Genomic DNA, 13,692 nt, shown 5'->3' on the forward strand with positions numbered 1-13,692 from the left:
AATCATCTCTTTTCGTTATTAAAAAATAAAGCCTCATATTTGCTAAAAAATAATAGAACAATACCCTGAATTAAGTTTAATTTTATATATAAATAAAAGATAGAAAATTTTATTAATTTCAAATGATATTTTTATATTCTCTAAATTACCGTTATTTTTATAAAAGATCCATAGAATTTTCTTTTTCCTGGTATTTATAGATGTGATATAATGTTATTTAGGTTTTCTTGTGCATCATTATGGTATAGCCCCCTTATTTCTATTCTGAACTTATTATATACGCTTTGTTTCCTCATGTCTTTTATTCTGCAGCTGCTTTCTTGCTTCTTACTCTGAACTCATTAGTGAACGCTTTGCTTTCTTTCATTTGATGTTATAAGGTATCAAAGTCATTTAACTCATAGACAGTAAATAATTAAATATTACTTTGTAGACATACTAGAATAATTTTGATGCTCTTCCTTTCTCTTCTTTCGAAGCCGAAGTTCTGTGAGGTTTGACTTTTGAAACTTTTTTTATATATTTGACATACAAAAAAAATTATTTGTTGTAGAACATAATTTTGTGTTAATTATATCTAAATAAAATATTATAATTATTTTAAATTTAATTAATATCCGTTTAAGATTCGATCTTTTATTCGAAAATTATCTATATCCGTTTAGTTAGGATATGATTTTAAATTTTACTATCCGTTAAATATCCGTATCCGAATCTGTATCCGACCCTTAGTGATAAAGCATTCACGTGTATTAATATCTGATGCCATCTTGTTATTGCTACGCGGCCGAGATGTCCTACTCTTCTTTCTTTCTTTTTTTCTTTCTTATTTGAGATAAGGGTAATAGGGGTGGGTGCATGAGCCTAACTAAAGTCCAATCAAGAAGGTATAATGATCTTTCCGTGATTAGGAAATTGATACTAATTTAAACAGTCTTGATGCATGAAAATATTTTTCAGGAAGGGCTGCTGCTCTTCACCGTTTAGATTTTCCCAAGACCCTGAAAGACATCGATCATCCGTGATCGGTATCACCTTCCTCACCATGCCCATGCAAATATATTACTAACAATTTAAATTTTCGAATTAACTAATTATCAAATTCTATCAAATATCAAACAAATATCTCATAGCGTGTTGAATACTACCTGCATTTCCGACTTTAACAGAGACACCATTAAATTCTCAATTTTCTTTTATAAAAAAAAATATTAAAACCTACTAGTAGTGTAATATAAGGTCCACCAATTTATCTTGCGAGGATTCCACTTCCACCTCTCTCATAGTGAAAAGAAAAAAAAATTAGATAACTAAAAACAACTTATATAAACCTATACATATATATATATATATATATATATATATATATATATATATATATATATATATATATATATATATATATATATATGATATAGCAATTAGACAAAACTAAAACTTATAAATTTAATCTTATGTGTTTCACCTTAAACGTGCTAACTGCTCGATCTAAGGTTAATCGGCCGACCAAACTATTCACCACCACGTTGCACCTGAGTCTCTAATCTTATGTGTTTCACCATTAACTAAATTTTACTCTCAATTACACTACTACCATCAAATCAGAGCAGTTTGCGTCACCTCTTCTTTCTTTCTTTCTTTCTTTCTTCCTTTTCTCTTTTTTATTTATTTTTAAAGTTCTCCGTCACTTATGAAAGAAATGTGCAACACGAGATAGTTAATCACATTTACGCGTCAAAAAAGGAACGCACACAAAAGAAAGGAGCTACATTTACACGTCTTCCGATGTGAGATGTCTTCTCTCGGAGGATAATACGCTACTAAAAAAGACTGTCTTAGTCTATTTAATTTGTTTAGCAGTGGAGACTTTCAAACATTCCCTTCATTTCTACACTGGAATTTACTGTCAAGTCCTCCAAAAAGTTAGATGAGATACGTAGTCTTAACGGATAGGGTTATTTATGTAAAGTAAAGGAAGAGCTTGTTACACGTTACAAATATTAACATAGTGGAATTCCACGCATAATTTACCTTTTCCTTCTTTAGAAAAATAAGAGAGCTTAATACTCCAGCACCTATAAATGAAGAACATAATTGGGATCGACTACTCAAGCCATTTATAACAGTTTATATGAAGTCACATACATTAATGCCGACTCATCATCACTTGCTTCTTCTTGTTCACCTCATTCTCATGCTCTCTGTCATAGCAATCCAAACATTGGCAGCATATGGTTGCATTGAGGTCGAAAGGGAGGCGCTCCTCACCTTCAAAGCCAGCATCTCCGACGGCATCCGGCACAGCTTGTCTTCTTGGGATGAAGGCCAAGACTGTTGTAGATGGAGGGGAGTCGTGTGCGACAACACCACAACCCGCAATATTTGCGACAACACCACAACCCGCAATATTTTAGAGCTCAACCTTCGCAAACCATATCAAGATTCGGATAACTGGACAGATTATGCATTGTCCGGTGAGATCAATCCATCTTTGCTTGCCTTAAATCATTTGACTCGTCTTGATCTTAGTTATAACAATTTCGCTGGCATCAGCATCCCTGAATTCATTGCTTCTTTCAACAACTTGACGTATCTTAATCTATCATATTCTGATTTTGGGGGTAAAATACCACATCAGCTCGGAAATCTCTCTAAACTCTGCTACCTTGATCTCTCTTGGTCATACTTCATTGGAACAGTACCTCCTCAGCTTGGGAATCTTTCTAGCCTACGGTATCTTAGTTTGAATTGGGCATTTAATGATACTAGTACACCTAATACTAACAACCTTGAGTGGATTTCCCAATTAGCTTCTCTTAAGTATCTTGATTTTGGATATTTAAACATAACAAATGCTGTAAATTGGCTACACATAATTAACGGGCTACAATCCATAAGAGTGCTGGTTATGTCATCTGCTAGTCTACCTAGTATCCCAAACTCTCTGCCCTATGTAAACTTCACAAGTCTAACAACCCTTGATCTTTCAAACAATTGGCAGTTCAATACTACCTTACCGAGTTGGTTGTGGAATCTTACCAACCTCTCATATCTTAATCTTAGAAACTGTCTATTTCACGGGAAGATTCCTGATGCTCTAGGTAACTTGACTTCCCTCATTTACCTCAATTTAGGAGACAATAATTTGGAGGGTCCTTTACCTAGATCGATTGGACAACTATGTAACTTGAGAAGTATAGACTTGAGCTATCTTCGCATCGGTGGAGATATCCGAGAGTTGGTTGGTATGTTGGGATGCAAATGGACCAATATGGAGGAGATCATTTTGTCAAGTAACAAACTTCAAGGGAATTTATCGAACTGGCTACAACAGATGACGAATCTAAAATATCTTGACCTCCATAATAATTCCCTTGTCGGATCAGTGCCTCTTGGGATTGGGATTCTTCATAATCTAAATGGTTTGGATCTTTCTTCTAATTCTGTGTGTGGTGTCATTTCTGAAGCTCATTTTGCCAATTTGAGAAAATTGGACAGCTTGTAATTATCCTCCAATTCCCTAATAATATCGGTGGGCCATAATTGGATTCCTCCATTTCAACTTACCACCCTTGCTTTAGGCTCGTGTCGAGTGGGTCCTCAATTTCCTACATGGCTTAGAGGGCAGAGACAAATAAATAAAGTAGATCTAAGCAAAACAAGCATCACAAGCACTTTGCCACATTGGTTATGGAGTTTACCTTTACGGTTGTTAAATCTCTCCTACAATAACATTACAGGGAGATTGCCAGCATATTTGAAATCCACAATTATTCCATTACCACATGGACTCGAGGTGCTCGATCTCTCCAACAATTCTATATCTGGATCTCTACCAAAGTTGTTGCCAACATTAATATATTATTTGTCGCTCTCAAATAATTTGATAAGCGGCAGCATCCCATCTTCATTATGTGAACTTGCATCTCCGGAGGCCATAGATTTATCAGGTAATAACTTATCAGGGGAATTCCCACAATGCTGGCAACAGGATTCATGGCTGCAAATTATCAACTTTTCAAATAATAATATTATCGAAGAAATTCCACCTTCCATTGGTTCACTTACCTTACTCCTATCATTAGACCTTGGCAATAATAACTTTTATGGAGAGCTTCCCTTAGAGTTGCAACATTGCAAGAATTTAGTTCTTCTAGACCTTGGCAACAACAACTTCTCAGGAAAGCTACCGATATGGATAGGAGAAAAGCTATTAAATTTGAAATATCTTTAGCTTAGCTCAAATATGTTTGATGGCAATATTCCTCCACAGCTTGCACAACTTACTGCCCTCCAAGTCTTGGATATTTCATATAATAAGTTGTCGGGGTCGATACCACGTTCTTTTGGTAATTTGAGATAGTCTATTCAATACCAGATAGTGGTTATTACGGTGCTAGTTCCATGGTCTTGTATGTTGTTGGTCTTTCCAAATTTTATAAACTTGTTCTTGTGATGAAAGGGAAACGTTACACATATCGTAAAATCCCCGATCAAGTCAGAACAATTGATCTTTCAGGGAACAATCTGAGTGGGAATATTCCAGAAGAAATAGGAGCTCTTGGGCATTTAAACAGTTTAAACTTGTCCATGAATCATTTAACTGGAAGGATCCCAGAAAAGATATTTGACATAATATGGTTAGAATGTCTCGATCTATCATTAAACAAGCTTTCATGTGTTATACCGCAAAGCATATCAAAATTAACATTTCTGGATCACCTGAATTTATCTTATAACAATTTATCAGGAAGAATTCCTTTTGGAAATCAATTAGACACTTTTGATGACCCATCAATATATAAAGGGAATGCTTATCTCTGCGGGCCTCCAAGTGGCAAGAATTGTTCCGGAGATCAAGTAGCCCCTACTACCACTTCAAACTACGTGAATGGATCTGAAATGATATGGTTATACCTTGGCATGGGACTTGGATTTGTCTTCGGATTTTGGATTGTGTGTGGTATTCTATTATTCTGTACGACTTGGAGGAATACTTATTTCCAGATGATCGACTATTTATTTGACAAAATATACGTAACAGTGGCTATAAATATGAATAAGCTGAACAGAAAATGGAGATGAAAAGACCAAGTTTCTTCCTGTGAGTAAAATATGACAGTGGAGGATCTCAAAGTTTCAATTTGGGCAGTTTATGTAATGTGTACTTTTGCCTTGGTTTACTCCTTATAGTCACAATGTTTGATTTCAGAGCCGGTAGCATTTGAACAGTACTATCCTATGTTCTGAAAGAATGTAATAGCTCTTATTATGCAATATTAGTAAGTAATTACGTTTGGTTTATGACTCCTACCATTAAGCTTTGTATTTTTATTTCTATCAATGATATCCTTGTGGTTTCCATTAAATTGATGATTTCATATTTATGGATTTGCAACCTTCTTAAATTAATAAGTCTTCCTTCCTCTGTGAGTAAACCAAGAGCTTATGACAACGGAGGTGTGCTTAATTATTTTATTTCAGATGGTTATATTCAAGCTCTTCTGTGAGTAATATATAACAAATAGAGGATCTGAAGTTTTATTTTGTGGTATCTTTGTGCTCTGTAATTTTATATATTCTTAGGTGTAATCTTAGGACTAATATAACAACAATTTTTGAGACTTTGGTGGAGTTCTTTTTGTTGGCAAAAATATACCATTTTTGCATTCCAACCAACCGTTCTTTTTAGGTACTCAACAAACAATAAGTCACTGCCGTCGTGTTCTTATCCCCGAAACTCTCAAAGGATCTACTTCTATCCGTGAATATAACATCCTACATTTTAACTATATTAAAGTCATCTCTTTTCATTAGTAAAAAATAGAGCCTCATATTTGCTAAAAAATGACAGAACAATAACTAGGATTTACATCAACTATCACCTCTGAGAATACCAAATTAAAAAAGAAATGCTAAATCTATCAAAACTAATCAAAATGCTTAAGTATATGAGCCAAAATAAAAATAAAAAGGAATCGTACTCTCAGCTGGAAGTGTCGACCATCCGGTAAATAATTTTAAAAATAAATCTAGTTCGGTCAACTAAGTCTGTTGTTTTTCAGAATTTTACAAATCACACCCTGTGTTTCCCTATTTTCAAAGTAACACCTGTATTTTAGAATTTTATAATCTGACCTCTCACTTTTTTTCTTCTTCTTATACAATATTTGACATTAACTTTATTGATTTATATAACTCTACTAGTCAATTACTAAAATACTCTTAAAATAGATTTGATCTAACCTACACTAACCAAATTGAAATCATCTTCCCAAAATTAAATCAAATCTCATTGAACCTAATCCTCTTTCCCAAACTATATTATATCTAAATTTTTTTCTCCAAACTTAAACTGTACTCTACTAAATCTAAATTATATTCGTAAAACTAAATTTTACCTCATTAAATCTAGATCTTCTTCTCTAAAACTAAATCCAACCTCACAAAATTAAAATCTCATTCTCCAAACTAAACCCTCTTTAAAAGGATAATTTAAGCTTTTTATAAATTAGTCAGTGTATTTTTAACAAAATATTCTTTTAATTGGTACTTTTCTATTTGGTTATGGTTATATTAAATTACCTCTAAGTGTATATAAAAAATATAGAAAAAAAAAGAGAATCAGATTATAAAATTATTAAAGACAAGGTGTTACTTAGAAAATAGAGAAAACAAAAGGTTTCATTGGTGATACCTTTTCTTTCGTTCGTTCTTTCTTCTTCGCTCCAAAGTGATTTATTCGATAATAATAATTTGAGAATTATCTAAATTATTCAGCTTTCACACGTGATATAGACTTTAATATATATACGAATCAGACTCAATCTCCAGCCACATTTGACGATGGTTAACACCTCAAGTGAGAATTCCAAGTGTCTTGGTTAACTTTGGAAAAATCAAGCGTCATGTCCATTCAAGAGTTTTCCCTCTCATTTTCAAGAAAAATTAACACTTGGTTTACTGCAACTATGCATCTTCTCCCCAAGTGCAGGGATTTGAATTATAGGTGCCAGCCATTCAGGCACGTTAGCCCATGTCCGACGTCCAATGGCCATGGTTGCAGTCACGATAATTCTACAAGACTTTTATGTACTTAAGTTTAACCGCATCTGTGATAGTTATTTGATCTACATCTAACGTTATGATTGCGCTTGATTTAATCCAGTGAGGTGATCAGATATATGTTTTCAGACCAATTAGAATAATATGATAGTAGTGAGTTAATAAACGAGACTTTAATAGTCGAGATTTAATTTTGAGTTTTCAAACATCGTTGTACATATATAGTGGAATTTACATAGAAGCGGTCTATAAGTAAGTTGAGATAGTGTTAGAAGGATAGGATGATTTATCTATGTTCGGAAGAGTTTCTTACATCTGTGACATATAACTGCTAATCAAGAGAGCTATGTCTCTGTTGATTTGTATAATTTGGTCTTCATTATTATGGAAGTCAAGAGAGTTTCTTACATCTATGACATATAACTGCTAATCAAGAGAGCTATGTCTCTGTCGATTTGTATAATATGGTCTTCATTATTATGGAAGTCAAGAGCTTGACGAAGACACCACTGCCTATAAAAAAATGCAATTCGAAGCCATTAGACACTGAATACTGAATTCACCTACGATGGCAACTAATCATCACTTGCTTCTTCTTGTTCACCTTATTCTCGTGCTCTCTATTATAGCAATCCAAACATTGGCAGCATATGCTTGCATTGAGGACGAAAGGGACGCACTTCTCACCTTCAAAGCCGGCATCTCCGACGGCATCCGGCACAGCTTGTCTTCTTGGGATGAAGGCCAAGACTGTTGTAGATGGAGGGGAGTCGTGTGCGACAACACCACAACCCGCAATATTTTAGAGCTCAACCTTCGCAACCCATATCAAGATTCGGATAACTGGACAGATTATGCATTGTCCGGTGAGATCAATCCATCTTTGCTTGCCTTAAATCATTTGACTCGTCTTGATCTTAGTAATAACGATTTCGTTGGCATGAGCATCCCTGAATTCATTGCTTCTTTCAACAATTTGACGCATCTTGATCTGTCATATTCTAAATTTGGGGGTAAAATACCTCATCAGCTCGGAAATCTCTCTAAACTTCGCTCCCTTGATCTCTCTGGGTCATACTTCATTGGAACAATACCTCCTCAGCTTGGGAATCTTTCTAGCCTACGGTATCTTAGTTTGTATTCGGCATTTAATGATACTAGTACACCTAATACTGACAACCTTGAGTGGATTTCTAAATTAGCTTCTCTTAAGTATCTTGATATGGGAAAAATAAACATAACAAATGCTGTAAATTGGCTACACATAGTTAACAAGCTACAATCCATAAGAGTGTTGCTTATGTCATCTTCTAGTCTACCTAGTATCCCAAACCATTTGTCTTATGTAAACTTCACGGGTCTAACAACACTTGATCTTTCAAACAATTGGCAGTTCAATACTACCTTATCGAGTTGGTTGTGGAATCTTACCAACCTCTCATATCTTAATCTTGAATACTGTCTATTTCGCGGGAAGATTCCTGATGCTCATTATAACTTGACTTCCCTCACTTACCTAAATTTTAAAGATAATAATTTGGAAGGTCCTTTACCAAGTTGGTTGTGGAATCTTACCAACCTCTCATATCTCAATCTTCAAGAATGTCAATTTCACGGAAAGATTCCTGATGCTCTAGGTAACTTGACTTCCTTTGCTTACCTAAACTTAGGATACAATAATTTGGAGGGTCCTTTACCGAGTTGGTTGTGGAATCTTACCAATCTCTCATATCTTAATCTTGAATACTGTCTATTTCGCGGGAAGATTCCTGATGCTCTAGGTAACTTGACTTCCCTCATTTACCTCAATTTAGGAGGCAATAATTTGGAGGGTCCTTTACCTAGATCGATTGGACAACTATGTAACTTGAGAAGTATAGACTTGAGCTATCTTGGCATCGGTGGAGATATTCGAGAGTTGGTGGGTATGTTGGGATGCAAATGGACCAATATGGAGGAGATCTTTTTGTCAAGTAACAATCTTCATGGGAATTTATCGAACTGGCTACAGCAGATGGCAAATCTAAAACATCTTGACCTCAGGAATAATTCCCTAGTCGGATCAGTGCCTCATGGGATTGGGAATCTTCAGAATCTTAATTTCTTGGATCTTTCTTCTAATTCTTTGCGTGGTGTCATTTCTGAAGCTCATTTTGCCAACCTGACAAAATTGAATGACTTTCTATTATCCTCCAATTCCCTAATAATATCAGTGGGCCATAATTGGATTCCTCCATTTCAACTTACCACCCTTGCTTTAGGCTCATGTCGAGTGGGACCTCAATTTCCAGCATGGCTCAGATGGCAGAGGCAAATAAATGAAGTAGATCTACGCAACACAAGCATCACAGGAATTTTGCCAGATTGGTTATGGAGTTTACCTCTACAGTTGTTAGATCTCTCTTACAATAACATTACAGGGACATTGCCAGCACATTTGAAATCCACGAATATTGTTAGTCTAGATTTGAAATTTAACAATTTGGTAGGTCCATTACCCCTATTACCAGATGCCCTCCTTTTGGACCTCTCCAACAATTCTATATCTGGACCTCTACCAAAGTTGTTGCCGACATCAATATTAGATTTGTTGCTCTCAAATAATTTGATCAATGGTAGCATCCCATCTTCTATATGTGAACTTGCATCACCGGAGGCCCTAGATTTATCAGGGAATAACTTATCAGGAGAACTCCCACAATGCTGGCAACAGGGTTCAGGATTGGAAATTATCGACTTTTCAAACAATAATATCACGGGAGAAATTCCACCTTCCGTTGGTTCACTTACTTCACTTCTATCATTAGACCTTAGCAACAACAACTTTTATGGAGAGCTTCCCTCAGAGTTGCAATATTGCAAGAATTTAGTTCTTTTAGACCTTGGCAACAACAACTTCTCAGGAAACATACCAATATGGATAGGAGAAAAGCTGTTGAATTTAAGATATCTTCAGCTTCGCTCAAATATGTTTGAGGGCAACATTCCTCCGCAGCTTGCACAACTTACTGCCCTTCAAGTCTTGGATCTTTCATCGAACAAGTTGTTGGGGTCAATACCACGTTCTTTTGGTAATTTCACTGGGATGATCTCTTCTTCAGTACGGAATGAGAAACATACTGGAATCTATTTGCCGGGGTATGATGTTGATATATTCACCTACAAAGATAAATTGTTTCTAGTAATGCAAGGAAAAGAATCTAAATATTCTGAAATCCTCTATTTAGTTAGGACAATGGATCTTTCCGAGAATAATTTGAGTGGGGTAATTCCAGAAGAAATAGGAGCTCTTCGACAGTTAAACAATTTAAACTTGTCCAGGAATCATTTAATTGGAACGATCCCAGAAAAGATATTCGACATATCTTCTTTAGAATATCTCGATCTTTCATCAAATGAGCTCTCTGGTGCTATACCGCAAAGCATATCAAAATTAACGTTTTTGGATCACCTGAATTTATCTTATAACAACTTGTCTGGAAGGATTCCATCCGGGAGTCAATTGGACACTCTTAATGACCCATCAATCTATATCGGCAACGCTTATCTCTGTGGGCCACCAACTAGCAAGAATTGTTCCGAAGACAGTGCAGCTCCTAACAGTATGTCAAACTATGCTAATGGATCAGAGACGTCAATATGGTGGTCATATCTTGGAATGGGAGTTGGATTTGTGGTTGGATTTTGGGGTGTGTATGCTGTTTTGTTGTTCCATACGACTTGGAGGTGTGTTTATTTCCGGATGATTGACAATTTCTTTGACAACATATATATTACAGTGGCAGTGAGTATGAATAGGTTGAAAAATAAATATGGATGAAAAACCAAGTGTTTCTACGAGTAAGATATGAAACTTGAATACCTCTCGAGTTGGAAGTTCTCTGTACTTTGCCTTGGTTTACTCCTTATTAGTACTACCTTGTGTTCTAAAAGAATGTAATAGCTCTTATTATGCAATATTAGTAAGTAATTACTTTTGGTTTATGACTCCTACCATTAAGCTTTGTATTTTTATTTCTATCAAAGTATCCTCATGGTTTCCTGGTGTTCTTTTTGTTGGCAAAAATATATCGTTTTTGCATTCCAACCTATCGTTTTTTTAGGTACTCAGCAAACAATAAGTCACGGCTACCGAGTTCTTAACCCCAAAACTCTGAAGGATCTACTTCTATTCGTGAATTAGTAAATATAATATTCTACATTTAACTATAATAAAGCCATCTCTTTTTATTATTAAAAATAGAGCTTCATATTTGCTAAAAAATGACATAACAATACCCTGAATTAAGTTTAATTTAATGTATAAATAAAAGATAGAGAATTTTATTAATTTCAAATGATACTTTTATATTCTCTAAATTACCGTTATTTTTATAAAAGTTCGATAGAATTATCTAGGTTTTCTTGTGCATCGTTATGGTATAGCCCCCTTATTTCTATTCTGAAATAACTTATTATATACGCTTTGTTTCCTCATGTCTTTTATTCTGCAGCTGATTGCTTGCTTCTTACTCTGAACTCATTAGTGAATGCTTTGCTTTATTTCATTTGATGTTATAAGGTATCAAAGTCATTTAACTCATAGACAGTAAATAATTAAATATTACTTTGTAGACATACTAGAATAATTTTGATGCTCTTCCTTTCTCTTCTTTCGAAGCCGAAGTTCTGTGAGGTTTGACTTTTGAACATTTTTTTATAAAAAAATAACTCGTACAAATATGCATATCCCTTTTTTTTTTGTGACAAGCCTACATTAAATTGGTTTCTTTTATGGGATATATATATATATATATATATATATATAGAGGCTCTTGAAAATAAGTCGTGCAAATATGCATGTCCTTGAGAGCATTACCAGATTTTGCATTGGCTCTTAAACCTGATGACTATCAGCTCCCTCCGCTGAATTTATCGTGGAATGAATATGGTGTCCGTCATATATGTTGCAGGAGAGGAAATGGAGAAGAAGCATCAAGAGCTTAGAGTTTCCCCTATTGAGATTTGTTGTATATGTTGTATGGTGTATGCAAAATATAATGTACAAAAGATGAAGAAAAGAAAATCTAGTCCTCCTCATCCTCTTCCTCTCTCATTTTTCCCTCGTCACCGTCGTCTATCAATCCGTTGCCACCTTCCATCAACCCACCACCTAACACATCTTAGCGGGAGACACAACATGATCCCTAAGCATTAGGATTAGGAGCAATCAGTGATAAAGCATTCCGTCTTCTTTCTTTCTTATTTGAGATAATGGTAATAGGGGTGGGTGCATGAGCCTAACTAAAGTCCAACCAAGAAGGTATAATGATCTTTCCATGATTAGGAAATTGATACTAATTTAAAGAGTCTTGATGCATGCAAACACTTTTCAGGAAAGGCTGATGCTATTCACCGTTTAGATTTTCCCAAGACCCTAGAAGACATCGATCATCCGTGATCGATATCACCTTCCTCACCATGCCCATGCAAATATATTACTAACAATTTAAATTTTCGAATTAACTAATTATCAAATTCTATCAAATATCAAACAAATATCTCATAGCAGGTTGAATACTACCTGCATTTCCGACTTTAACAGAGACACCATTAAATTCTCAATTTTCTTTTATAAAAAAAAATATTAAAACCTACTAGTAGTGTAATACAAGGTCCACCAATTTATCTTGCGAGGATTCTACTTCCACCTCTCTCTCATAATGAAAAGAAAACAAAAATAGATAACTAAAAACAACTTATATAAACCTATACATATATATATATATATATATATATATATATGTGTGTATGATAGAACAATAAATCAAAACTAAAACTTATAAATTTAATCTTTTGTGTTTCACCTCAAAACGTGCTAACTGCTTGATCTAAGGTTAATCGGCCGACCAAACTATTCATCACCACGTTGCACCTAAGGTGGTTAAGTCTCTAATCTTATGTGTTTCACCATAGACTAAACTTTACTCTCAATTACATTAACTTGATGATTGCATATTTATTATTCTGGTTTTTCATTAACTTGATGATTTCATATTTATCAACTTGCAACCTTCTTAAATTAATAAGTCTTCTTTCCTCTATGAGTAAAACAATTTTTGTTTCAGATAGTTGTAGCCAACCTCTTCTCTGAGTAATATATTACAATGAAGGATCGAGCTACATAATTTTGTAAATATATACAAATAAAACACCATACTATTAGAGTTAAACTTAATCAAACTTCTGGATTCATTATATTCTATTGCTACTTGCTTCTTACTATAAACTCGTTAGTGAATATCTTATAGCATGTTGATCACTACATACATTTGTTTGGAATCAGCATCCCTGAATTTATTTGACTTGCATTGATCTTAGTAATAACAATTTCTCTAGCATCAGCATCCTTGAATTCTTTACTTCTTTCATCAACTTGACGCATCTTAATCTATCAAATTCTCATTTTTAGGGGTAAAATACCTCGTCAACTGAGAAATCTCTCTAAGCTCCACTCCCTTAATCTCTCTCGATCATTCTTCATTGAAACAGTTCTTTCTAGCCTACGTTATCTTATTTTAAATTGATGCTAACAATGAAGAACCAACTCTAGGGTTTCTATCTCACTCTACAGAGAGAAAAAAAAAA

At 34.6% G+C, this 13,692-nt stretch overlaps 3 protein-coding genes across 3 annotated transcripts; all 3 read left to right on the forward strand.

The window, feature by feature from the left end:
- Window positions 1-2,149: 2,149 nt before the first annotated feature.
- On the forward strand, window positions 2,150-3,505 carry LOC140773830 (receptor-like protein EIX1). Its single transcript, XM_073116597.1, has one exon. It carries the CDS (start codon window positions 2,150-2,152, stop codon window positions 3,503-3,505), a length of 1,356 nt encoding a protein of 451 aa, XP_072972698.1.
- LOC140773838 (uncharacterized) lies at window positions 3,506-5,363 on the forward strand (the record flags this gene model as incomplete). The annotated part of the gene is made up of 2 exons (XM_073116609.1): window positions 3,506-4,216; window positions 4,360-5,363. Coding segments are annotated over 2 exons (1,437 nt in total), but the record flags the coding sequence as incomplete, so codon positions are not given.
- A 2,253-nt stretch (window positions 5,364-7,616) lies between these two features.
- LOC140768442 (receptor-like protein EIX2) lies at window positions 7,617-11,114 on the forward strand. Its single transcript, XM_073108711.1, has one exon. It carries the CDS (start codon window positions 7,634-7,636, stop codon window positions 10,883-10,885), a length of 3,252 nt encoding a protein of 1,083 aa, XP_072964812.1. The 5' UTR covers window positions 7,617-7,633; the 3' UTR covers window positions 10,886-11,114.
- The last annotated feature ends 2,578 nt before the right edge of the window (window positions 11,115-13,692 follow it).

The sequence above is a fragment of the Typha angustifolia genome, chromosome 2 (genome assembly GCF_048772165.1).
Source record: "Typha angustifolia cultivar Huaian chromosome 2, ASM4877216v1, whole genome shotgun sequence".
In the NCBI taxonomy this organism is placed as follows: Eukaryota; Viridiplantae; Streptophyta; class Magnoliopsida; order Poales; family Typhaceae; genus Typha; species Typha angustifolia.

What these genes read in the sequence shown, in the direction of transcription:
- LOC140768442 (XM_073108711.1), top strand. Translation starts at nt 7,634, where the DNA reads ATGGCAACTAATCATCACTTGCTTCTTCTTGTTCACCTTATTCTCGTG.
- LOC140773830 (XM_073116597.1), top strand. Translation starts at nt 2,150, where the DNA reads ATGCCGACTCATCATCACTTGCTTCTTCTTGTTCACCTCATTCTCATG.